This window comes from Peromyscus leucopus, chromosome 1 (assembly GCF_004664715.2).
Source record: "Peromyscus leucopus breed LL Stock chromosome 1, UCI_PerLeu_2.1, whole genome shotgun sequence".
NCBI lineage: Eukaryota > Metazoa > Chordata > Mammalia > Rodentia > Cricetidae > Peromyscus > Peromyscus leucopus.
The window spans coordinates 128,273,096-128,298,499 of record NC_051063.1 but is presented as its reverse complement, the minus strand read 5'-3'; the positions used below and the strand labels follow the sequence as shown (position 1 = coordinate 128,298,499).

General features: G+C 43.0%; 1 protein-coding gene across 1 annotated transcript in view; it reads right to left on the bottom strand.

Moving 5' to 3' along the window:
• Positions 1-219: 219 nt before the first annotated feature.
• Positions 220-25,404, bottom strand: part of Oca2 (OCA2 melanosomal transmembrane protein) — a 279,134-nt gene continuing 253,949 nt past the window's right edge. Inside the window, exon 24 of the mRNA XM_028894677.2 lies at positions 220-782. Coding sequence (XP_028750510.1) covers positions 698-782 — 85 coding nt within the window. The 3' untranslated portion in view covers positions 220-697. The remainder of the gene's footprint in view (positions 783-25,404) is intronic.

Sequence of the window (25,404 nt, the reverse complement as noted above, 5' to 3'; positions counted from 1 at the left end):
AGTGTAACTGATGGAAATAGCATGTGTCATTTTCAAAATGGAAAGTGATTATTATAGGCTGTTAATATAAAAATGCTATTTCAAAGACATGTCTAGTCTTCTGCAAACCAAATCTCTAGACATTTAAACACTAATTTGAAAGCTCCAGAGAAGAAATAAAAATGGATGAAATGCAGTTTGATGTCATCTAAACTACTATGGCAAATAAATTACCAAGGCTTCCGTCAGGGGATTCTTTATTTTTTAAATACACAAAACGTTTTCTTGACAGCGGCGTGTTTCTTCCCAGAAAGAGAACTACTCAAGGGGTATACAAACTAAATGGTAACTATTTTAAAATGGGGGGATTACAGTAAGAAAAACTGCTTATTCTTAGGGGAACTGACAATTAAAAGGCACAGCTTCTTGGGCAGGTTTGTGCCATCTCTCATACAGAACTGCAAGAAGCATTTTTGAAATACGCATGTTTTCTGTAGGGAATCTCGGTAAGTTAACTTGTATTTCTCGTGTTTTGTCTGCAGGGAGAAGGCGCCGTGGTTTCCCATCATCCACCTGAACAATCCTGTGATGGAAAAAGCTCTGTTCCATGGTGAGAACAGGGTGAGCTCCTTTCTTCTCCAGAGGTGCTGAGGAGAAGTCCTCTGGCTGATCCCGGTGATGACCAGGTTTCCCTTGATCTTCAAATGGTGGCTAGCTATTAATTCCATCCCACCACAACATGAGCGATCAGGAGATAGCACATCCCTATGGTGCAGGACACGAGCATCATCGGGAAGCCCAACCTGAAAAACAGAGACAGTTATGGCCTCTGGTGCCTGGAGAGAACTAAAAGATACAGACTCTTTAAATGTTATTGCAGAAGAATATGGTCCCAGAACCTGTATGTGAGGAAAAATTGATCTTTCGTTCAGGTTGTAAATATTTTTGCCATAACTCATGTGGCTACTTCCCAGAAACCTGACTCCAGTAGTGAGAGAATGAACAAAGGACAGATATACAGACACACATACATAAAAGCTGTGAATGATGAGCCACAGACTCTGCTCCACTATCAGGGGTCCAGAAACTCAGGGTGCTGATTTTATACATATGAACATAGGAGGTAGGTTTAATGTATGCAGCTGAATGTGGCTACAGGTTTATTGCAGATAAGGGAACAAAGAAGTGGGTCCAGCTAATCTTGGTAGAAGTCTCTGAACGTAGTCTAAGAATTGATGGAGCTGTAATATCTTTACCCTATCTCTGCAGTTCCTTCGAATCCTCCAAGTTTTAATGTATGCTGTGTATCTCTAGAGTCTGTGGCCCATGTTTTACACCCATTACATAGAGTTGCACTTACACTCCTCTCTTTACCTTTCTCTTCATGCTTTTCAAGGGAATGGTCCCTCATCTGACTAATGGGAGTTCCTGGTGGTCAAGTGAGTTCCTGTTTGGGTGCTGCTTGCTATGATCTGCACAGCTAAGGGATTGGTCTAACTGAGGCAATGGGGAATGAAGAAAGGATTGACACACTTACAGATTGGGTGGGCCGTGTGCTCTGATGGAGACACAACAGCAGTTCTCTGGAAACCCAGTGTGTTCATCTTGTACATCTAAATCAATGAGGCAAGTTTTGGTATACAGCTGAATGAGGATGTAGGATTACAGCCCACCAAGGAGATGGGTTTACCTAATCTCAGGAGGAGGTCTCTATAGGGGAACAGTCTCAGGCTGTAAACATCCCAGAGGAGGAAGCTGTAATCTACATTTTCTGAACACTCTGTCAACACCTACATATGATTAGGAGAAGGTGTTGCCATTTCCCTGGACCTGATCCAGAGAAGACTTTGTCATGCCCATGAGTCTGGGGTACTGGGCTGTATTCATTTCAATAATCCACATACACTCAAGATGTCGTCTACTCCCCACATATTTTACACAGTGCCAGTATTTGAATCTTTGGTATAGCACTTGTCTAGCATGTGGATCTGGGTTCAATTCTTATCACTCTTTTCTCTCCAAAAAATAATCCCTGATGTTTCCTTCAGCTGTGTCAAGTTGCAGCTGTCATTCTATAGACTTCCAAAGAAAGTCATATTTCTATCAGCTCATGAAGTCTCTCTCACTTAAAGCAAGGGGAGGCTGAAAGGTAGAGTTGGGAGCTAAGGCCATCTCTTGTCTAGAGAAGGTAACAGACAACGCAGCTTTCATCTGCATTCAATGAGGTATATGTAGAATGTGTGGGTAGGTATGCAACTAATTATGAAGGCTATTATGAGGATTTCATGAGTTCACATCTATAAACCCTTTAGAACAGGGTATGATCACATGGGAAGCCCTCAACTAATGCTAGCCACTGCTCCTCCTGCTCCATGCAGACATGTGACCCACACCCACCCGGTGTGAGAGGCTGGAGTGCACAAAGCCAGAGAAAGCCTGCATGCTGTTTTCATCTTAGCTCAGTTGCTGTGCTAAACACCACCACCAAAGACAACTTAGGGGGGAGAGAAATTATTTCATCCTACAAGTTATAGGTCATCATCCAGGGAAGCCAACGCGGGAGTTTTACACAGAAACACAAATGGAGGGCCTCCGTTTACTTGCTTGTTCCTGTAACTTTCTCAGCTACCTTCTTTATTCAGCTCAGGCTACTTGCCCAAGGATGTTCCTCCTACAGAGGTCTGAGTCCTCCTATATCAATTAGAAATCAAGAAAATGCCCCATAGACATGTTCACAAGACAGTCTGACAACGGTAATTCCTTAATTGAGGTTCCTTTTCCCCAGGTGTCTCCAGTCTGTGACAGATTGACTAGTGGAATCTTGTCAGCTTGACACACAAACACATCACTGTTGAACCATAACCTTTCCTTTCTTGTTTGCCTCTAAGATCTCAGGCTAACATTAACATCACAATATAAAATACAGTCCAGCCCTTAAAAGTTCCAGAATCTATAAAACTGTCAGTGTTTTAAAGTTCAAGATCTCTTTAAAAATCCAAGTGTCTTAACTGTGGATTCCTGTAAAAATGAAAAAGAAGTTACAGGCATTCTTACTCCAAAAGGGAAGAACCTGGGTATAAAAATAACTACATTTAAATAAAACCCAAACTCAGTAGTGTTAATCCAAACTCTGCAGCTCAGTGTCTCACATCTGGAACCCACTCATGATCTTCAGGGCTCCGAAGGGCTTGAGCAGCTCCTCTCCAGCTCTGCCATTCATAGCCACACACAATTTGCCTCATAGGTTCAGGGCCTACCTGTAATCCACAGAAGCTACTGTCCTTGGTAGTTATTCCATGTCCTGGCATTTCCAATATCCCAGGGACTCCACTGTAAGTGATCTGGACCTTCACCAGTGGTCTCCGCTAGCCTCATTTTAGGGAGTTCATCCATGCTATATGGTGCCAAGCCTCAGCTTTCCTCCATGACCCCTTCATGGCTTCAAAACCAGTACAGTTTGGCAGCTTTTATATATTATTTGCTAAGCTCTGTTGCCAGTTTAACCTGTTGCCTTGGTCCTTTTGGACCACAGTTGACCCAGAGGCAACGCTGCCTAGAAGATTTCACCTCAGTGACACCAATCCCTTATGAACCACAGCTGATTTCTCAGGTCCAGCTGATCTCATCCTTTGTCCCAGTAAAGAAGAACATTTTACTTCCAAATTCAATTTTAATTATTTATTTACTTTGATTTTTTTTATGTGTATGGGTGTTTTGCCTGCATGTATGTCTGTCTGTGCAGCACATACATGTAGTGTTCATGGAGGCCAGACAAGAGCATAGAAGCTTCTGGAATTAGTTACAGATATGGTTGGTTGTTAGCTGTCATGTGGGTCCTGTGAACCGAAGAGCAACAAGTGCTCCTAACCATCAACAAGAGCTGAGCCATCTCTCTAGCTCCTTCCACAGGTTCTTAATACATGCCACACCAACAGCCCTGATAGAGACTGATTCTCTGCAAAATTTCACCAACCAGGCCTCCATTGTCTGCATTGTGCTCCATGTTCTTATCGTCTAAGCTCCTACAGAACAGCTCACAGAGTTCTGAGTGCTCAGTGGATTTTGCGGCCCAATGTTCTAATGTTTTCCCAATCTTCCCCAAACAGCAGTCTGGTCTGTCAGCACAATGCCCCACTCAATTTCTGTTCCTGTTCTCTTTCTGTACTTCTCTACTCTATGCTGTGAAACTCACCATGTCCTAAGTAACTTGAGGAGGAAAGGGTTTATTTGATCACACAAGTTATAATCCATCATGGAGCAACTCCAGGCAAGAAGTTGAAGCAGAAACCATGGAACAAAGCTGCTTGTTGATATGTTTGCCCTTGGCTTGCTCAACTGTCTTTTAAAATACTGCTTAGGACTATTGGTTTAGGAAAAAATACACCCACATTGAGCCAGGTCCTCTTACGTCAATTATCAATTAAGAAAATGCTCTCCCCTGTCCCCTAGACATGCCCAAAGGCCAATCCAATGGAGACAATTCTTCAATTAAAGTTCTCCTTTGCCAGGTATCTTTAGTTCATGTCAAGTTGATAATAAAAACTAACCAGTATAGACAGGAATGTGAAATGTTTTTGACAAGAGAAAACTTAACTACACAACACACAGGGGTCTGATGGAAAACAGAATGTAATTATGTTATTCTCAAAAACTATAGAACAGATTTCTGGTTCTGAAGCAAGATGAAGAAGATATATTTTTTCCTATTCCCTCCTCCATTCCAAGCACAGTCAAAACTCTTGGGAATTATATAAAACAAAGGAGGCTCCAAAAAGAAGTAGAATAGCAGGGCAGCTGAGAATCCTGAAAAAAAAAACCAAAAAATCAAAAAACAAAACAAACAAACAAAAAATGCCAGGCGGTGTGGTGCATGCCTTTAATCACAGCACTTGGGAGGCAGAGCCAGGTGGATCTCTGTGAGTTTGAGGCTAGCCTGGTCTACAGAGTGAGACCCAAAACAGGCACCAAAAGTACACAGAGAAACCCTGTCTCAAAAAACAAACAACAAAAAAAAAAAATCCATGACATGGCAGTGGGCTGCCTTCCCCCATCTTCCATGTATCCCTCTGGGAAGCTGGCACATGGGAAACTCAATAGACAGTAGATTCCCAAATGAAAAGTGGCCCCAAGGAAAGCCTGCTCTAGCCAAAGGAACAGAAAAGGGGAAGCAGAGGTAGGCAGTGGTAACTGCTGAGATAGAGGCAAATACTCCAGAGAAGTTTTATTAATACAATCTTCAGTCTGCCTCTTTGGCACAGGCCACAGAGAGAGCCAGGTCTTCAACGTCTCTGGGCTATACAGAACCCTCTTCCTGTGGAGTCTGTGGAGAGGCATTGGGAGTCTGGACTTTTACCCCTGCTTAGATGCAAAGAGGCCTGAGACTACGCAGCTGGCTTGAGAGGGGAACTGCAAGAAGTAGGTCTCCTCTTCCACAAGCACTCAGCAAGCAATTACAAACACGCTTGAAACAGACAGGGAGAAAGCAACTTCAAAGGAGCAGCAGCACATTAAAAGAGGGACCTGGTGAGTTTGGAACTTAAAATGGAAATACTTAGTCAGAGCCAACCGATAGGCACAGTAATATGAGAGAACGTATGGGGGAAAGATCCACAAACAAGAAGACATCCAGACAAAAGAATAGCAAGTCACTCACCAGAGAAAAAGCAGACTGAAAAACTGAAGTACAAATCCTTGGGGCCCCTCATGACAAAGCTCTAACTTGTGTCAGCAGAAGAAGAGTGAGGGAAGAGACAAAAAAAGTATTCAAAGAAATAACAGCTGAAATATGCACACACACACACACACACACACACACACACACACACACACACACATACACACACACCGGAAAAAAAATGGCACTCTAAAGCAGCGGTTCTCAACCTGAGGGTCAAGACCCACTCGGAGGGCAAATGACCCCTTCACAGGGGCCACCTAAAGCCATCAGAAAACACAGATATTTACATTAAATGATAGTTATGAAGTAGCAATGAAAATAATTTTATGGTTGGGGTTCACCACAAACATGAGGAACTGTAGTAAAGTGTCACACATTAGGAAGGTTGAGAGCCACGGCTCTGAAGACCAAGGTGCTGGGACCTCTTCCAGGCACTGAGATCCTCTGCTAAAACACATGGCAACAAATCGAACTCCTGAACGGGATTAGAATTCTCAGAGCTGCGAGAGAGGCATGACAGTGTAGCTGTAGGCAAAATGTGATTTTCTCATCAGAAAGCAGCGGGTCAGCAGAAGCAGAGCAGGTTCCTGTGTCCATCCCAACTCCCATTCACAGATGAAGGAAAACCAAAAGGGAAGCAGATGACAAAATCTCCTGCAAGATGTTCCATCATTAGGACCGTGCGAGAAGAACTCGGGGGCAGGAGGGAAAAGAAGAAGAAACAGTTAAATGCTTCAGCTTTCAGATTGAGAAAAAAGATGTAAGTAGCTAGAAAGGAGTTTAAATGTTTAACCACAAAGAACCCATATATGTTTCAGGTGGTGGATTATACTAATTACCTCCATTTCATCATTACACAATGCATATACCCATGAACACATAAATATGTTCAATTTTATGTGTCCATTAAAAATTGAACAAAATTAGTTCAGGGATATATATAAATTATATATATATATATATATATATATATAATTATATAATCAGTGATAGAACACTTGTCTGATATGCACAAGGCCCTAGATTCAATCTTCAATACTAAAACAAAACAAAATTGAAATTAAAATATCATGACTTTGATGTGATTCTCCAAGAACACACAAAGGACATTTAGAACAACTGTGACATAGATGTGAGCACAAAGAGACTTAGGAGAAGTTAGGTTTGCACATGCCGAGGATGGAGAAACAGCAGGAGCAAGTGTTACGTGAGGGTCAGCTGCCAGCAGTGTATACAGAGGATGCACAAAGAAGCTCTGAAGAACTCTAAGAAATGATGGTAAAAGAAATAAAGGAAGTCGGGCGGTGGTGGCGCACGCCTTTAATCCCAGCACTCGGGAGGCAGAGCCAGGCGGATCTCTGTGAGTGCGAGGCCAGCCTGGTCTCCAAAGCGAGTTCCAGGAAAGGCACAAAGCTACACAGAGAAACCCTGTCTCGAAAAACAAAAAAAAAAAAAAGAAAAAAAATAAAGGAACTAAAAGGAGAAAACCAACAGAAAGCAAAATCAAAATAGCACATTGGAGCACTACCAATCACTAACTGCATTAAGTGTGAAAAGCCTAAATACGCCTATTAAAAGCATGAGTTACAGAGTGGCATTTTAAAAGGCCTACATTCTATCTATGTGAAATTCTCTTCTACTGTAATGGCGTGGGTAGACTGAAAATAAGAGGGTATAGAAGAGAAACCATGCAAACACTAACGAGAAGAAAAAGAGCAGCTATATTCATATCACATAAACTGCAATTAGAGCAAAGAAAATTTAGCGATGAATGTACAGACATTGTGCCTAAAAGTTCAATATCAGTTCAACTCACTCCAAAGACAAGCGAATACTTCAGGTCAGTACCCACACAGCAGCACAGCAGCCCGCAGTTTCTGCTTCAGTTACACTTCACAAGGCAAGGAGGAACGTGGTGCACCTTGATGGAGCACCCGGTCTACCAAGAGCAGTTCTAAATAAGCATTTTCCAAACAGAAGACCCGGAACTGCATCACACAAATACTAGCAACACCAACAGGTAAGAATGGCAAATGTGCCATGGATTACAGCATGTCAAACCCTCATTGTACCTGAACATGTCACTCTTCCTTTACACTGTACATTTGGACAGAAAACAAACAAGACCGCGGCACACAGTGTCGTCGGACAGCTGAACCTTACCGGTACCATAGCACATTCTACCCAGAAACAGCAGACATCCACACAGGATTTACCAAGATGGATGATATTCTGACCCATAAAATAAACCTCTCAAGATTTAAAATAAGCACTACCATTCACAATTTTTGACCATATACAATTAAATTATAGAAATCAATAGAAGTTTTTTTTTAATTAAAAAGCTCATGTAGCTTGACATCAAAAACATGCTTCAAAATGGCCCCTGTGTATACGACACTTTACAGAGAAAAACTTTAAATATGCAGAACTGAGTGAAAATGAAAATACTGAATATCTCAGATTGAGAGGGCGTTTATAGAACTGAACGTTCATATTTCAAAAATCACAGATCTTTAAGGTAAGATTCTTATTTAAAGAAATAGAAAAAAATGAAAAGCAATCTCAAACCAAGCAGAAGGAAAAGAAAATAAAGATGAGAACATAAATACACAAAATTAAAAAGAGAAGACAGTAAAGAAATCCAATGCAACCCTGAGTTGCCTTTTAAAATACATCAATAAAGCTAAACTGCTAAAAGCTTGCATAGCGAAACCAGCACAGACATGAATGGCCGTGCCAGCTGAGCCGTGAGGGCAGTGCATGCCCTGAACTCTCCAAGGGCTGGGTCTGCAAACTGCACACACACTAATGGAAGCATGGCGGTGAGATCACACGTCACTTTTCTAAAATAACTTTGTAGTTACACGGCCTTCAGAATAGCAAAACAGAACTGCCATGGAGCAGACTGTTTGGTTTCATTTGTCCGTTTTTTACTTTTATTGATTCTTTGTGGATTTCACGTCGCACATTCCCATCCCACTTATCTCTGTCTCCTCACATCTTCCCTCTGCCCTTGCAACTGCCTCCCGCCAAATCAAAACCAAATTTAAAAGAAAAACCCCAAACTAAACAAAACAGCAAACAAGCAAACAAAAAGACAAGAATCTTGTCATGGAAGCTGTAGTATATGGTCTGTTGAGATACACAGTGTGCTTCCCCCGTGAGGTGCATGCCTATGGTGAGAGGTGGGGCCATCTTTCCCGAGTGTGAGGGGCATGCTCACCCCTCAGGGGTAGGGCCATCATCTCTCCTGCTGCAGTATCCAGCAAGGGGCAGGGCCAGCCATCACAGGGTCAGTGAAGGGCTGGGCTGGCTTAGCACAATGTGGTCCCAATGATCCCCATGTTAACATGGGCCATGAACATCCCCACAGACCCCAGCTGCAGCAGGACCTTGGACACAGACATGGACCTCAGCAGCAGCTGGGGCCTTGGACATCACCACGGCTTTATTCCTCTGCATGGCCTCGGTATCAGCTCCTGCCTCCAGGCTCCTGCTTTGTTTGAGTTGCTGTCCTGACTTCTTTCAGTGACAAACAAACAGTGGTATGGAAGTGTAAACTGAATAAAGCTATTCCTCTCCAAGTTTCTTTGCTCACGATGTTTCATCACAGCAATAGAGAGAGACAGCACAAGCATATAAGATCTTTCCATCTTCTACATCTTCTCCAGTGTTTTAAAACTTCCATTGTAACTCTCTTTACCTCTTGGTTTAAAATTATGGCGTAGTAACATTTCTTAGGCAATCCCAAAACTGTTAAGATCTATGAATTTTCTCATGGAGTCTTTCCTTAGGGTCTCTCACAGATATAGCTATAATCATCTGCAATTAGAGCCTGCAGAAAGCTTTTTTTCCTATCTGGATCCATGTATGTCTTTTGTTTATCACACACCTCTAGCTAAGACATCAAGTGGTATATTGAATAAGAGTGGAGAGAGCAGACCCCATGCTGGTACCTGATCTTTGTGGGGTACTTTCGGTTACTCCCCACTTAGTGTGGCAGTTACTACAGGTCTGTCATACATATCATTTATTATGTTGAGTATGATTCCTTCGTCCTTAAACACCCCCGTTACATTACTTTGATCATGAAGGGATGTTGGATTTTATCAGAGGCCATTTCTGTATCTACTGAGATGATCCTGTGGTTTCTACACAAAGCAACGAACTGTATTTATTGATTTATGTGTGTCGAGCCATCCTGTGTCGCTGTAATGAAGACAATGTGGTCATGGCTGGAGACAGTTGCTCCTCAGGCATCCCACCGAGGAGACTGGGTGGCAAGCATGTTAATGTTTTGACACATGGCTGCTGTGGACGGGTTGGGATGCTGGTGGAACAACTGTCCCCTAAGGTGTGAGAGGACCTCGAGTGGACAAAGGACCCAACAGAGTGCCCCTGAACAGCAGCCAGGGGTGGGGGGCAGGGGCAGAAGCCTCTGGGGAAGCTGCGCTGCTAGACTGAATGAGCTGTTCCTTTGAGAAGTGAAGTGGCTGAGCACCATATCCAGAGGAGCTGCAGGGCCTGCCTAAAGAGAGGCTTGCTGAACTGGAGGCTGACAAGACAGCCTGTGTCTCTTTAACAAGACAGAGGACCCGGACAGAGTATTCAGGGAGACATTCAATAGTCACTGAGCTTCAGGGTAACCAATCACTCCAGGCCAGTGCCAGTATGACCAAAGTGTTCCAAGAAAGGCACCCAGCTAGGGGGAAGAGAGAGCTGGAGACAGGTACAGAGAGGAAGAAAGGAGGGGGGGAGCAATATCAGCCATAGTCTTCTATTCATGGTTTAGATCAGCATACAATGTAATGAATGCCAATGTGTCCTTTCATACAGATGTACTTTGTTCCCATTCAGCTCTATTAGAGCCCAACTTCACCACCTGCTAATAGGATTATGATATGACAACAAAGAAAAATGCACTCAAGGATAATTGCCTATAGAGTGAGGTCCTAGAGGCCTTCACTCACACAAAAAAATGCACACTGGTAGATTTCTAGGCCTGTAAAATATGTCTTTACAGACCAGGAAAAAACGCTCCGCATCTTTTTTTTTGTTCTAAAACTTTGGAATCTGTGTGGAGTCCTTCATCACACACAACTGTCTGGACTTGCTGCATTTCAGAACTCCAGCAGGGCCCCATCCAGCAGAAGTGTTTGCTCAGGCAGGCCACAGCTTCAGGTAGTCTCAGGAAGTGCTGGCCCAGATGCAACTTTCAGACTCTGCAGAGTGACATTTCTGCAGAAAACGTGGGTCTGAAACAAGCATGAGGCATACGTGCTGACAGGATCTTGACATCCCTGGCTCATTTATGCCAGGCCACAAAAAAAAAAAAAAAAAAAAAAAAAAAAAAAAAAACCCACCCCCCCAAAATTCCCCTCTGCTTGTATTTGTTATGCTCCTTGGGTAATGTGACCGCCATGGTAGCACAGCTGTTTACTCAGTGGCTTTCTCTAGCCTACAGGCAGCTTCTTCTGGGATGCTTCAATGCAGGAGTCTGCCTGGGGCTGGGGCTTTCTCCTGTCCTTCTAAGTGAGGAAGCTGCATTGGTGTTTCAGAGATTCACACCCTTCCCCAGCCAGGGGCCAAATGTAATGACTTCCTGTCCCTCCGGGAATACACCAACACAATACAGTTCAGGATTCTCCAAGTCCTTCAGGAGCTTCTAATTCCCTCCAGACTCGTTCATCTTGTTCCTCAAGGCTTTGTGAAAGGCAACACGTCTCTACCAAAGGGCTTAGGAGAAGAATGGATGCTCCACTGTCAGCATGACACGTTTTCCTGTCTCCCTGCAGTTCTTTCCAAACTGTTCCTGCCCAGCCACCGCATTGCCTTACACAAGACAAAAGACACTTGAATGTCAAAGTGCAAATCAAGATACAAACTGTCAGATGAAGGCTGAGACAGGTGTGCATGGCAGGCAGCACTATTTAAAGTTTAAAAAAAAAAAAAAAAAAAAAAGTCTGAACACGCAGTGGCTTCCAGGCAGCTAGAAAGCAAAGGGCAGGGAGGAGATGCTTTACCAGGGCTCTGCACAGGCCTGTATTTAACAGAAAATCTTTGCTAAGAAAACTTCCTGCCTGAAGCTTAGACTGAAACTCTCTATTGTTTCTTTTCCAAATGGCAGCAAGTCTACAGTTCTAAAAAAAAAAAAGACACTCAGCAAAGGTGGTCCCGTTTCTCTCTTGTAGCCAGTGCTAGAGATAAACCCAGGGTTTCCGCTGTGGCAGGAGATGCTCAACCACTGAATCATAGCGTGTTTCCAACCAATGACAAGAAGGCTTTTCCTTCTGCAGGCCTGTGAAGGCTGACCACAGGATGCACTCACAGGTGACAACCTTTCTGTAGCCAAAGGGTCCCTTGAGATCAGCCCTTCGGCATTATGGCTTGTCCTCAGGTATGTCTCAGTCCTATTTGAAATGGCTCATTCTTCATTTGCTGGGCCTCCTAGAGAGGCCATTCTTTAATTTGTTTCATGAGAGGTGGCTGGGAGAGCCTCCCATCTCCTAAAGATAAAGCCCCATCATTGTGTTTCCAGCAGAGGCATGGAAATGCAAGTGCACACGATGGGAGAGCCCAGAGGACCTCAGAGGAGGGGGGATTCAGAGCCTGGAAGTCATTTTGGGGATCAGTAGCAGCTCTCTAGCACGGAGCACTGTAGTCAGCTTTCAGCAGCAGTCGCAGGCTAGAGAGCAATACAGACTTCTTAGATATCACGGTATGGAGAAGTGCATCAAAGTGAAGAAGACAGGATTGGAAAAAAGACACCCAAGGCTAAAACTAAAATATCTACCTTTGTTCCATTCCGGGACGTGCCATCCGGGTGGCTTTTTCCCCCCGTGCATTTAACCTTATACATAGATCTACTATCATCTTAGCCAACCAAAAGAAAGAGGAAGAAACTGGGAATGTTATATGCCCTATTCTTTCTGGGGGAAAAAAAGACTTTCTACATTTTTCCAATGCACACCCACACTATGCACCTCAGCCCAGTGTGTGTGTGTATGTGTGTGTGTGTGTGTGCAGCCAGCACTCACTTCCTGTGTTGGGGGTAGGGCATCTGTACCTGCCGAGCATCATCTCCACTTTGTACATCCCCACCGTTGGGAGGGTGGGGCATCTGTACCTGCCAAGCATCTCCACTTTGTACATCCCCACCGTTGGGAGGGCGGGGCATCTGTACCTGCCAAGCATCTCCACTTTGCACATCCCCACCGTTGGGAGGGTGGGGCATCTGTACCTGCCGAGCATCATCTCCACTTTGCACATCCCCACTGTGCAGGGACACAATGACCTGGCCCAGTACACACTTGGCTTCCTGTCTAGGAAGTGTCTGCTCAACACTTCTGGAAGCAACTAGATCCTTCCCATACGCTTATCTTCGCACTTCAGAATATGATCTTTCTTCATCAGACTCTTTCAAGAGTGGTTTTATTATCCAGGTTAAACAGCAGCCACTTCGGTCAGCTCCCCCAGCAAGCTGCGTTAATGTTAGGCCTTCCTTTCTTCCTTCTTTCGCGTGTTAAACTTTACTTGGCCTGCATCTCCTTGGTCCTCCTTCTAGAACTTTCTCTACCAAATTCTGCCTTCTCTCCTAACTGCAGTGCTGCTCTTTTTACTGGTGTCTTCTCTTGGACAATACATACCACAAAGTCTTCTGTTCCTTGATCTAAAAGCCAATTGTCCTTCTCTCTGTGCTAATCCTTCTCAAATCCCTCTCCCTTCATTTGCATGACCCCACGGACACTCACTGCCGTGAAAAAGAGGAATACAAACCCAAAGTGGCAGTGAGAGCTGTGCATGTCCTCAGGGCTGGCGTGGGCCAGACACAAGCCAGACCTCAATGGCAGTGTTCTCAGAAGCCTTGGCATGCTGCCTGCGTCCCTCATCATGAGTCAGATGGTATAGCACTCACTAACCATGGAGCAACATTCAAATTCCAGCAGATTTTACTGAATGAGTTAAACCACCGTGAATTAAAGAGAGATTGTACATCAAGCCAGTTCTACAAGGCAGTCTGCATATTTTGCTTTAATTAAAAATTACTAAAATACCCAAAGCTTCATTTCAATCCTAAGTGTGGCTTCAAGGACTTCAGTGAAGGCTGTGGTGTGACCATGAGTCTCACGACAAGAATAAGTGTGCCTGCCCACCCTCGAAGCCCAACACCTCAAAGCCTTGGTGTGTGAGCTGTGTTTGCTAAGTGTCTGAATGCCAAAGTAGGGTACTTTCTAATCTAGTACTTTGTAAATCTCTTTGGAATGGCTCACGTTACTGTTTGCCTGGCTGTAACTGCAAATTCTACTTATACCACAAATATTGTTACTTCTACTAGTACTATCTCTGGGTATCTCTCTGTCTCTCTGTCTCTGTCTCTCTGTCTCTCTATCTGTCTCTCTGTATCTCTGTCTGTCTCTCTCTGTCTCTGTGTCTCTCTGTGTGTCTCTCTGTCTCTCTATATCTCTGTCTGTCTCTGTATCTCTCTGTCTCTCTTTCTGTGTGTCTCTCTGTCTCTCTCTGTGTCTCTCTCTGTGTCTCTCTGTCTCTCTCTGTCTTTCTGTGTCTCTCTCTGTGTCTCTCTCTGTGTCTCTCTCTGTGTCTCTCTCTGTGTCTCTCTGTCTCTCTCTCTCTCTCTCTCTCTCTCTGTGTCTCTCTCTCTCCTGTTTCTGCACTGCCTGAGATGGAACCAGTACTTCACACATTTTGAATGTGTGCTCTACCACTAGACTACAAATCCAGGCATTTCTCCTGGTTTTAATTTGCCATTTGTATACTGTGCTCAGAGACAGACCTGAAAACACACAGTTATTAAGTCATGGTTCAGTATAGGAATTTTTGCAGCTATACTGTGTAGTCTTGAAAAGAATGTATTTTCCCAACAGACACTAGGAAAGGTTGTAAGTCTGCTAATTTTCAGAGATCGCTGTTTGATTGATATACTTTTATCATGTCTTTGGAAATGACTGTTGTGTTGTCTCTGTTCTGTTGCCTGGTAAGCATTAACTCTATCATATGTAGACACCATGTATCACTGCCTTTTCACACTGTCATTTCCATTCTATTATCAAGACTTACTTGGATTTCTAGTTTACTTTCGGCTCTTCTACATTCCTCTGAGATCCTGTTTAAAAGCTAAGTCCAGACAAAACTTGTGTTTCCACTTTGTTTGGATACTTCACTTTTGACATGCTATATGACTGTCTTTGTATAATGTTTGTTTATGTTCTGTTTGCTCCCTTATTAGTACAATTATTTTTAAAACTTTTAATTCTAGTAACAATTACATTTAAATGTTTAGTTAAAAAAAAAAAAGTAGGTTGTGTGTCAATCATAAATGATAAATTGATGAGCCAGGGTCTTACCACCTCTTGTGTAAGACAAAGAAAATTATGTTTAATCCTCTCAGCCACATCTCAATACACTTTGTGGCCTTCGTTAATTAGATAAGAGATTTTAGACTCAGGTTCTATTTGTTAAATTATCATTTAAAACAGATCTTCTACTCAGACAGATTTTTGTTATTCAATTTCATAAAATTTAATAGTATATTTACATACATTAATTACTAAATTTCTATAAATATGTGTTTAACTGATCTGGGCTTTTATGACTGATCATTTTCTCAACAATTATATAGCCATAGGATGCTGAGGAAGCCCTGAGTGAATGAAGTCCTGAACAAATGTGCATTGTTGGCAGAGGCATGGCCACATTGAGGACTTCAACCTCATGGGACCAGCAAAGCCTTACCCAGGCGAGGATCAGAGGGATGGCCAAGATATCCTTGGAAGTCTGAGTACCAATGCTTATGAAAGAGTGACCAGTGTGCACAGATATTAGAAAGTGCAGCTTCCTCCTCCAAGTTATTGACATTCTGAGGCTGCTGGCTTACAGGTAACTCCTACTAAGACTAGCTAATCCCTCCTCCTGGGCTGTACCTAATAAAAATGCTGAGGTTCTGGACTGCCAGTGTTAGAAGGTGCCACTCCAACAATTAACAGTCCTCCACCTGATCCCAGCTTTCCTGCATGTGTGTCTGTGTGTCTGTCCTTTCTTCAATCCCTCATCACATCCTGCATGTGTGTCTGTGTGTCTGTCCTTTCTTCAATCCCTCATCACATCCAAGGACCAAAACGTGGGCTCTAATATATCACTTTAGTGCTTAATTCTGGGTACCCATTTAAGTCATGATTTTTAAAGAAACTACAGTGGAATTTTGTTTTTGTTTTTGTTTTTTTCAGAATCCCAACTCACCTAATACATTCATAGGATAAAGGGAGAATGGCATCTGATCATTAAAACAGCAGGTGACATCTTTGAGTGATGATATACCCACAGTATCCTCTGACATCTCCATGAATGAGCTTGGTTAGTACTCTATGAGACAGGAGGTATCTCTCTTCCACCTTAGAAGTGAGGTTATGGAGTCATACAGGTGGCTAATAATAAAGACACTGAAGGCTTCATGAGCCATCATAGGTACAAGGAGCTCTATTGGATTTTAAATGGGGTCCCTAGAGCATAGCCTTTCCTGTGTAATCTTATAACTGGTCATTTAAGGAGACCCTGGGAATGGAAGACTCTGAATGTGGTTTTTACTTGTGTGCATATAGTTCCTGGAGTCTTACAGAAATGTTATTTTTCTTTTTATTTATAATTAGTAAGGTTGACAGACTGTGTCTTAGTTTGATTATTATTCTATTAACTTTATCTGTAATACAAAAATGTATTTTATTATGTCCTCCATAATCAGTTTTTTATCAGTTGTCTTTTTAAATGTCCAAGTATATTTTATTAAACATCATTTTAATGTATAACTAGTTATTAGTTTTCTTTTTCAGCCTTAGGATGTAACCCAGGCCTCAAGCATGCTCAACACTACCACTAGGCTCAACCCTTTCATGGCTTTTATTTTAATATTTTATTTCTTGTGATTAAGCTCTAACTAGAAGATGTTTCCCAATAAACAGGATTATGGACTTTGACTAGACTCCCAAAGCCTGTTCATCAAGTGCTTCTGCTGTCCCTCTGCACACACAAATGGAAGTCTACCCCTGCCTTTCTGCTCTCATTTTGACATCCAGGCATCCTTTACCTCTCTTTGACAACAAGGAAGAAATTCCATGCTATACAGCCTCCCATGTGCTGCACAAGAGATTCCTATCTCAGCTGGCCACCAGCATTGCCCAGCAGGGACACACGTGGCCTCTGAGCCTGAGTAAGAATGAGGCCATGCTTCCAGCCTGGTAGCTTCATATGATGAAGGCAGTTCCGGTTTCTTGTTAGACGGTCTCCTCTGGCCTGGCCTCAAGAAGCAGCCGCTGAAGCACACATGGAGTCAACTAGTTTTCTCAGCTGTTGAGGAAATCATTAAATCCAATTCAATGAACTCCTGATCCCTATCACCTCCGAATGTGATCACAGTAGGAGAAAGAGTCTCTAAAGGGTCATGCAAGCTAAATGATGCCCTTGGGATGGATCACTGAAATGCTGTTCTCACACACAGGGCAGACATAGACACACCAAGAACCCACACACAAAGCCAAAGTCATGTGAATACTCAGGGAGAAGATAGCAGCTGTGAGCCCACAGGAGAAGGCCCAGCAGAAACCAGGCCTGAGACACCTCAGGCTTCCAGCTGTCAAACTGTAAGAAAGAAAAATCTGATTTAAACTGCCAACCTGTTGTGTTTGCTTATGACAGACTTGTCAACCTAATACAGCAATCCAGCCATTTTGTTGGTGATAAAATACAAAAATTCCTTTCAGAAACTTGATATATTATTTTTTAGAACTTCTGTGTGTGTGTGTGTGTGTGTGTGTGTGTGTGTGTGTGTTGGGTGACCTTTCTTTGTATCTATTTTTAAACGTTTTATGTAAAATTGGGATGTAATTTTGTGTCTATACTTATGGGTTATAGAATTATTATAATCAGATGCACATATATGATGCATAAGGATCAAATTGGGGTAACCGCCACATCTATAGCTTAGCAGCCTTAGATGCTCTCTTCTAAGAATTCTGACTGAATTTGCTCTACTCTGGTAGAGCTCAAGAGCTAATCCCAGCAACACACTGTCTCCCGTTTTAATGTAGGTAGATAGGACTCAGTGCCCTGATGTTTGCCTCTCGACAGCTTCTCCATAGTGTTGACTTTCCTACTCAGATCACATCATCTGCTGGCACACTATTCAAATGGACTAAATGAGGTCTCCACTGTTCCCACTGAAGCCCTCTTGCCTCTTTGTCTGTCTTATCCTTGGTACCCATCCCCTACACTGTTTTGCATTTTTTTTTGTGTGGTACTGAGAGTTAAACCTAGGACCTGTGCATGCTCAGCAGAAGCTTTAGTGCTGAATGACAGCTTCAAACTGATGACTTCAGTCACCACACTTCTGCAGCTAAGTCTCCCTGAGATTCGCAGTCCTCCACAGACTCTCGAGACATCATCCCTGATGGGCCTGAAAGGGTTAACCACCTAAAACTAGAAACCTCAGATGAGCAAAGAAACTCCCCACTCAGCACAAGTATAAGAACAAGAAAACCATCCTAGTAAGGAGAACATCTGCTGAACTTATTTGACCTTGGAGCCATAAACAACCCCACCACCACCGAAGTGCCCTCTTCTCTGTCCTATAAAGCCCGAACACCATGCACCCAGACACACAGTCTCCACTCCCACAGAGAGACTGGTATCTCTCAATTGTTCCAGTTAAACAGTAGGTCTACTCCTGCAAGAGGTCAGACTCCATTACTCTTATTTCCATGTGGCCTGGACCAATCTGACAAGATCTAACAGGCCTTTGAAGTCAGCCTGTGCACGTGAGTTAGCTCGGGATGCCACAGTGACATGCTGCAGGTTGGAAGCCTTTTGTTAAAGATTTATGCACACATACATAACTGTGTGGATGCTTGTGTGGGTTCCTGTGCATATGGCTGACTCTGGGGCTTCCTCTTGGCCTGGAGTCTGGAAGATGGGAGCTGTTGGGGCTTTTTGAGCAGGCTGTGTGCAGTGGCTCAACTCTCTAGTTGCCTGCAGAGGAGGAAGAGGGCAACAAGTTTCTGGACCTAGAGTTACAGGAGGCTGTGAGCTGCCTGATGTACATTCTGAGAACCAAACTCAAGGCCTCTGAAAGAGCAGTCTACACTCCTAACCACTGAGCACTAGCGTTGAAGGTCCTATTCATCAGAAATGTACTGTGTCTCAGGCTAGCAGTCTGAGGCCAAGGCATCTACAGGATCCATTTCTCCTGAGGTCTCTCTTCTGGTAGCCATTTCTCTTGTTTCCTTACAGGGTGTGCCCTCTGGATGTGTCTGTGTCTCATTCTCCTCCAAAGAGAAAGACACCATCCATATTGGATAAACACCCAGCCATATAACCTCATTTTAATTAAACAGCTCTTTAAGTATCTTATCTTCAAATATAGACACATTCTGAGGTGATGCAGTTAGAACCACAACATATGAGGCTTGAGTGAGACACAATCAGGTCCATAACAACATCAAATATGGAAGCCCTTATCCTTAAGTGGGAACCATTTCCCAGCTTTTCTCCTTAGGCCAGATTCTTCTCAGACATTCAATAAATTCTTAAAGCCATAGCTTTCTCCTTAGCCTTCTAGCTTATCAGTTATGGAAGCATGACCTTCTGTTGCTATCAATATTTTTTTTTCTTTCTTTAAATAAATTTTCCTGCTTCTACAGTAGTTTTGGCCCACATTGATGCATGTATAAGTAGCTACCTGAACATTTTAAAGTGTGTTTTCAAGGAACTCACAGCATGCACACAAGTTTTTGACACTAAGGGTTCATGGCAATGTGGTCAAGGTCAGCGTCCATGAGCCCTGCATGAATGGCTGAGACTTCTGGAATCCCAGAGGGAAGGAATGCCCGAGGATATTTTAGTGAATTATATGAATAGGCTTAGCTCTGAAGCAGACTATGGAGAGTCTTGTTCAAGAAGGACTCGGTCACTGCTCCCAGGGGACACAGCCCACACCCTACCAGCATGGTCAGGGGACAGCATCTGACATGTGGTTCGTCTAAATGTTCTGCACAGGGAAGAGGTCAGCCAGAAGTTACAGGAATAGAAAAAGGGTTTGGCTGCCCTTTCTCAAAGCAGAGAGTAAAGAATAAAGAAAGGGAGTAAACTCCTTTAACCACAGCCTACAGTAATTTTAAGCCTATTAAGCAGTGGAATTGGTGAGGAAATCATATTTCAGGCAGAAAACTCTATGCACAAATAACAATTCAGTTAAACCAACTTTATGAATTTGAATTTGCATATAAAAATTCAGGCATAAGACCTGTGACCAGAGCAGCATTGTGGACACAGTTTTATCAGCCTACTTTGGTTTTTGACATCAGACATGACAGACCTTCTGCTGAACCACCAAGGTGTTCTGTCCATTTTTAATCCAATGCCCCTTTCCCCTCTATTTTTCCAATAATTCAGCAGTTATGACTGGGCAATAGCATTCTTTCTGCATTCTGTACTAATATATGTGTACCATGCCATGGATGATGGGACAGGGCTAATGTAAAACTCCTGTGGAAATCTGATTCTCAACATAGGTCTATTGGAGGATGTCCAGGCAGTCAAGATGATCAGTGCTGTTCTCCAGTGAATCTCCCTCTGGGAGTGGGCTCTAGAGTCTGGAAGCATGCTTAACTTGCTGCTATTCATGCAGGCTGTGAGTCTTCCTGAGCCAAAATTCAGGCACACAGCCATGCCACCGGAAGTCTCCCTGTAGAAGCATATGCCTGCCCACCCTGATTTCCCATCTGAATACCTTTGAGTGTGCCCAGTGAGAGTTTCCGCTTGCCACAGTCAGACATCTTTGTCACCCGCCAGTCCCAGCCGCTCAGACCAACCAAGTAAACACAAGCTTAAAACTGTATGGCCTGCAGTTCTTGCTAACTGTGCTATGCATTAGTCATTTCCATAATCTATACTTGCATGTGCTGGTGCTTACCGCATTCAATGCTGCTGGTCATGGCGGCTGCAGTGTCTCTTCTTTTTTTTTATATTTCTCTGTTAGTCCTATAATCCTGTACCGACAATCAGGTTTTATTTATTGACCAATCAGAGCAACTTGACATACAGACATCAGCACAGAAGTGCAGACCATCTCAGACACCTGTACTCAGCCATGGTCCTAATCATCTCTATGCGACTGCTGGTAATCACAAAGAAAAAAGGTCCAAGACATACAAAACAAAGCACAGTGTTTCAAATCAAAGTAAATGAAACTTAGAAATACTCAATGAAGAATTCCATAGGTCAGTCACTTAGGTAGTTTAACACAAGGTTCCATAGGGTAGTCTCAGGAACATAATGGTCCTACAAAGACTGGACTTCAGCTTTCAGAGGTTCAGACATGCATTTGACCTGGCTACCCTCTTTTGGAATTACCTTAAACATCAATGCCCTGAGAAACCTTTTGTAGAGGAAGAGGGAGAGAAAGCTGCAGGACTAGAATTAGTAATCTACTAAAAGCCATGGTCCACTTTACACACGTACATAGAAATGAAAAATTAGTGGTTCACAAACATGTCTGTACAAAAGTTTGAGGGAGGAAACTTCTGTGTTTTTGTATAATTCAGAATCTACCCTGACATTATGTGAAAGTGCCTTGTCTAACTCATTCTGCACCAAATATCTCCTTTTAAAAAACTCACTCCCCAAATGCCAGATTTGGAGATTCAGCATATCATATCATTTTACAAAAGTTCTAATCTCAAAGCAGACATTTCCAGGATTAAAGAGTCATCTACCTCCCCAGGCATCCCACTGTGGGCTCTGACCCTCAGCTACCTCCTTGGGAGGGTCAGAAATTCTGCACCCACTCAGTACTCCCTCTATTCCCTATAGTCAAGTGGAAATACCTCATTGGGAAGATGTTTGAAGTCAACCTTCCACCACTTCCATATTCTCTCTTATTCTTTTTATTCTTTCAACTCCTCGGAGGAAGATCTGTAAACCTTCAGTCACTCTTACCCTATGAAGTGCAGCTAGTGTCTCAGTGTCCCCGACACTCATGTTTTCAAGGCAAACAGCAGCACATGTGTAGAGGATATGCCCTGTTTACTGACGTGTACACTATTTTTTTAGTTGCCTTTTTCCCATTGATGGACACAGATTTCCTGAGATCTTTAAGTGAGATCCACACATCCGTGCATTTCTTTTGTATGCTTTGACACCTTTAACATCTTCTCCACCCTTCCTTCTACACTAGGTGAGGTATACGCTGTTCTAGAACCTTCCAAGTAAACTTACAGCCTACAGGTAAACTGTAATGAAGTCATAGAATTTTAAAAGCAAATGAACCTCGGCAGTGATCTTGTCTAATCCTGTACACATGAGAGGCTGAGGCCTGAGATGCCAAGGAGCTGCACCGCTGCCGCCTTCCTTTAAAGACAAGGTTTGAGCAAGTACCACATGCTGACATGCTGTATTTTATACTGCAGTGGGAAGGGCATGAATAGTCATCTGTTTCACTGTTCCATTGTTGAAAATTTAGAATTAAAATCAATTCTTTCTATTACTCCCTTGACTCTCTCTCTCTCTCATCCATTCTCTTTTATAACGTAATAGTCACTTTAAATTTCTACATGCCTTACATATACATGATGTCTGAGACTAATGAAAAGCTGTTTCTATGTAAAATAATGTTGCATTTCATAATTCTGTTGCTTGGGAAAACCCAAGCCCTGAGGGAGCAGCCTCAATGAAATGAAATGGGAGAAAATAAGCGAGTATAGGATGGCAGATTCCATGTCTCTGTGACAAAACACAGTTGTCCAAAGAGAAGGTATGCTACAGAAAGTTTCCCAAGAGGATGTTCCAAGAATGTTTTCTAATGCAAGCTGAGAGGCAGATGTGTTGGGCACATGCTTCAGCATTTTAGCTGTGTTGATAAAACTGAAAAAAAAAACTAGCAAAAATAAAAGGTCAACTCACAAAACATGGTATTTTAAGAATAATCAGCTTTACAACACCTGTTGCCTGTTTTAGTGCTGTCTGCTCTTTACTTTGATTCATGAAGAAACCCACCACAAAGCAACCTTGTAGGACAATGCTACATACCTGGAAGCCATGCCTGAACTTTGTGGGGACTGAGGAAGACAACCCTTGCCCTGCTGTGCCTTTTCTCCTTTCAGTCTCCCTGAGGGGACGCTGCATGCCTCATCCTCAGACCTGTTTATCCATTTAACTGTACACATTGAAACCTGCTGTTCCCAGGCATGCTTTAAAGCAAGCAAGGCCTTCCCTGCCTCCAGTGGGTTATAAATATGCAGTGGTGCTATGAAGTGTGTGTGATTCTCAGTAGTCTTAGTTTGTTAAATCATTGATCAGATGTGCAACTCTGGGCTACGTCTATGGAATTCTAAAAGAAAGCACATGGATTCTCTGCAGGATGCAGCTATGTGATCATGTGCCTAAGTGAGATCAGTAAGGCACTGCTGTAACCATCTATGACAATCTCAGCCACACCTAGCACAGTGAACAGGTTCCTGGCATTCAGGGATGAGACGGGAGGTGCTAGAGGTAAGCAGCAGACCCACAGTGCAGCAGTCAAAGTCACTGTGGACAGCAGGTGTGGTAGTGTGTCACTGGGACATCATGGAGAAAGAGATAAGGACAACTTAGTTTGGGGAATCTATTTCCCCATGCCATGTGCTATGATTAATGAATGTAGCTAACTGACTCATGTCTTACTGAGTCAAATCCAACGTAGGGCTTAGTGCTAGAAGATAGCTACCAACTATGAACTAAAAAGGCCAGACAAATCACAAACCCAAGCTACTCCTGAACCCATCACTAACTTCCCAAAACTTAAACAAAGGTAGACAGCTGTATAGAAATGTGTGTCATGAACATCCATTTACCTGTCAGATACCTACCAGACACTATTATGAAGAGTTTAGTCCCAAATGTTTAACCATCTGGTGAGAGCAGAATGCAAACTAGTGAGAGACTGTGCTAATCCTAGGGATCCAGATGCAGGGACCATATGTGCTTGCACCCTCATCACCATGGGCCTCACTCAGTACCCACAGAAGACCATCCTAAGAAGGCCAGCTTCTGATGCAAGCCCAGCAGAGGGCTTGACATCTGCTCCAGTGGGTGGGCCTGGGTCCATCTCCAGGATATCTAGATGGACCAAAGTCTAGAGTTACAGGGACCAGGGAAACAAATACTGTGCTCTTAGATCCCTGATGAAGACCCACTGAACCCAAGAAGACAAATGCAGAGACTTAAGCAAGGAGTAAATGCAAAGAGAAAGGACTCTAAGTCAGAAGTAGGAGATAGTAGAAGGTGGATTGGCAGGAATTAGGACAAAGACTGGGAGTTAATATGATGACAACACATTGTGTGAAATTTTCAAAGTATCATATTAAAAATAAAATATGAAATTATTCCTGCATAAGCCCAAATCAGACCAAACCCCATCATAGAGAGGGTAGGTGGACATGAAGTTCTACCCATAAACAAGGAACTATTGGCAAATGATAGCTGCTTGGAGAAAGACAGTCAATTTTCTTCAATAAGAGTGTGTAGTCTCCGGCAAGTTTACCGCACTTCAGTGGAAGGCCACACATCCATGAGTCCATAGTTAGCACAAACTGGACTTGATGGGTGAATAAAAAAAATAAGAGGATTCAAAGCTGCCTGGGTGGGGCAGGAAGATGAATCTGGAAGGAGTTGTTGGGTGAATATAATGAAACCACATGGTACAAAATTCTCAAAGAGCTGATGAAAACTTAAAAAAATTAAAGAAAGCAATGCAATCAACTGTGAACCATGTACTCTACCAAGTGAGCCTCTGAGAACATTTCACATTCAAGCCACAACATCAACTTAAACACAAAGTAATACTACAGGAATCTCAAGATTTCAGAGCACTGTGAATAACCATAGCAACAACCAACCTCAAGCCAATCCTGAATCAAGCCCCGCAGTGAAGGCCTGAGAAAGGGAAATGTATTTTAATTTCCAGGCAGAAATGAATGTTTGCTTTGGTTTCTATTATTCAGATTTCAACACAAAGTTTGAGACATATGAATGAGCTGGGGAGGAGGCTGGAAGGAAGAATGCAATACTCTCAGGAGACAAAGGAATGCGCACCCCAACAGTCCTCCACCTCCCCCAAAGTCCTCCACCACTGACATTCTGCTCAGTTCTCTTATCTCCTCTAATACTACTTAAGCCTGCCCTTTAAGGGTTGGTGTGGTTTATTAGTCTGTCAGGGATTTGTCAGAGGCTGTTCTGAATCACCTTGCCTAGTAGGACTCCACCAGCCCCCATGCCAATCAATATGTCTGGGATTGGGGCTGCAGTTACAGTTCAGGCACTCAGAGCTCCTCCATCTTTAATTCTCTGCATGCACAAGGCTTTCCACATAAACCAGTAAGGAGCAGTGAGGTCCTCCCTGGTCTCAGTACAAGCTCAGCCCTCCAGGCTCTCAGTACACAAGAGCTTGTCAAAGCCTCTTCTGAGCGAACGTTCTCTTACCTGGACCTCTTTTTGAATGTCTGGCTAGCATCTGTATCACTTTTTAAAAAATAAGACAGTGAAAATATATGACCTTTTCAATGAGTGGTACTATGAGGATGACATACCCACACACAAAATGAACTTAATCATACCATATGCAAAAATAAACTCAGAGGAATCATAGATTTATTATTTTGAGTGCTGGGAACAAATCCAGGGTCTTATGCATATTAGGCAAGCACTTT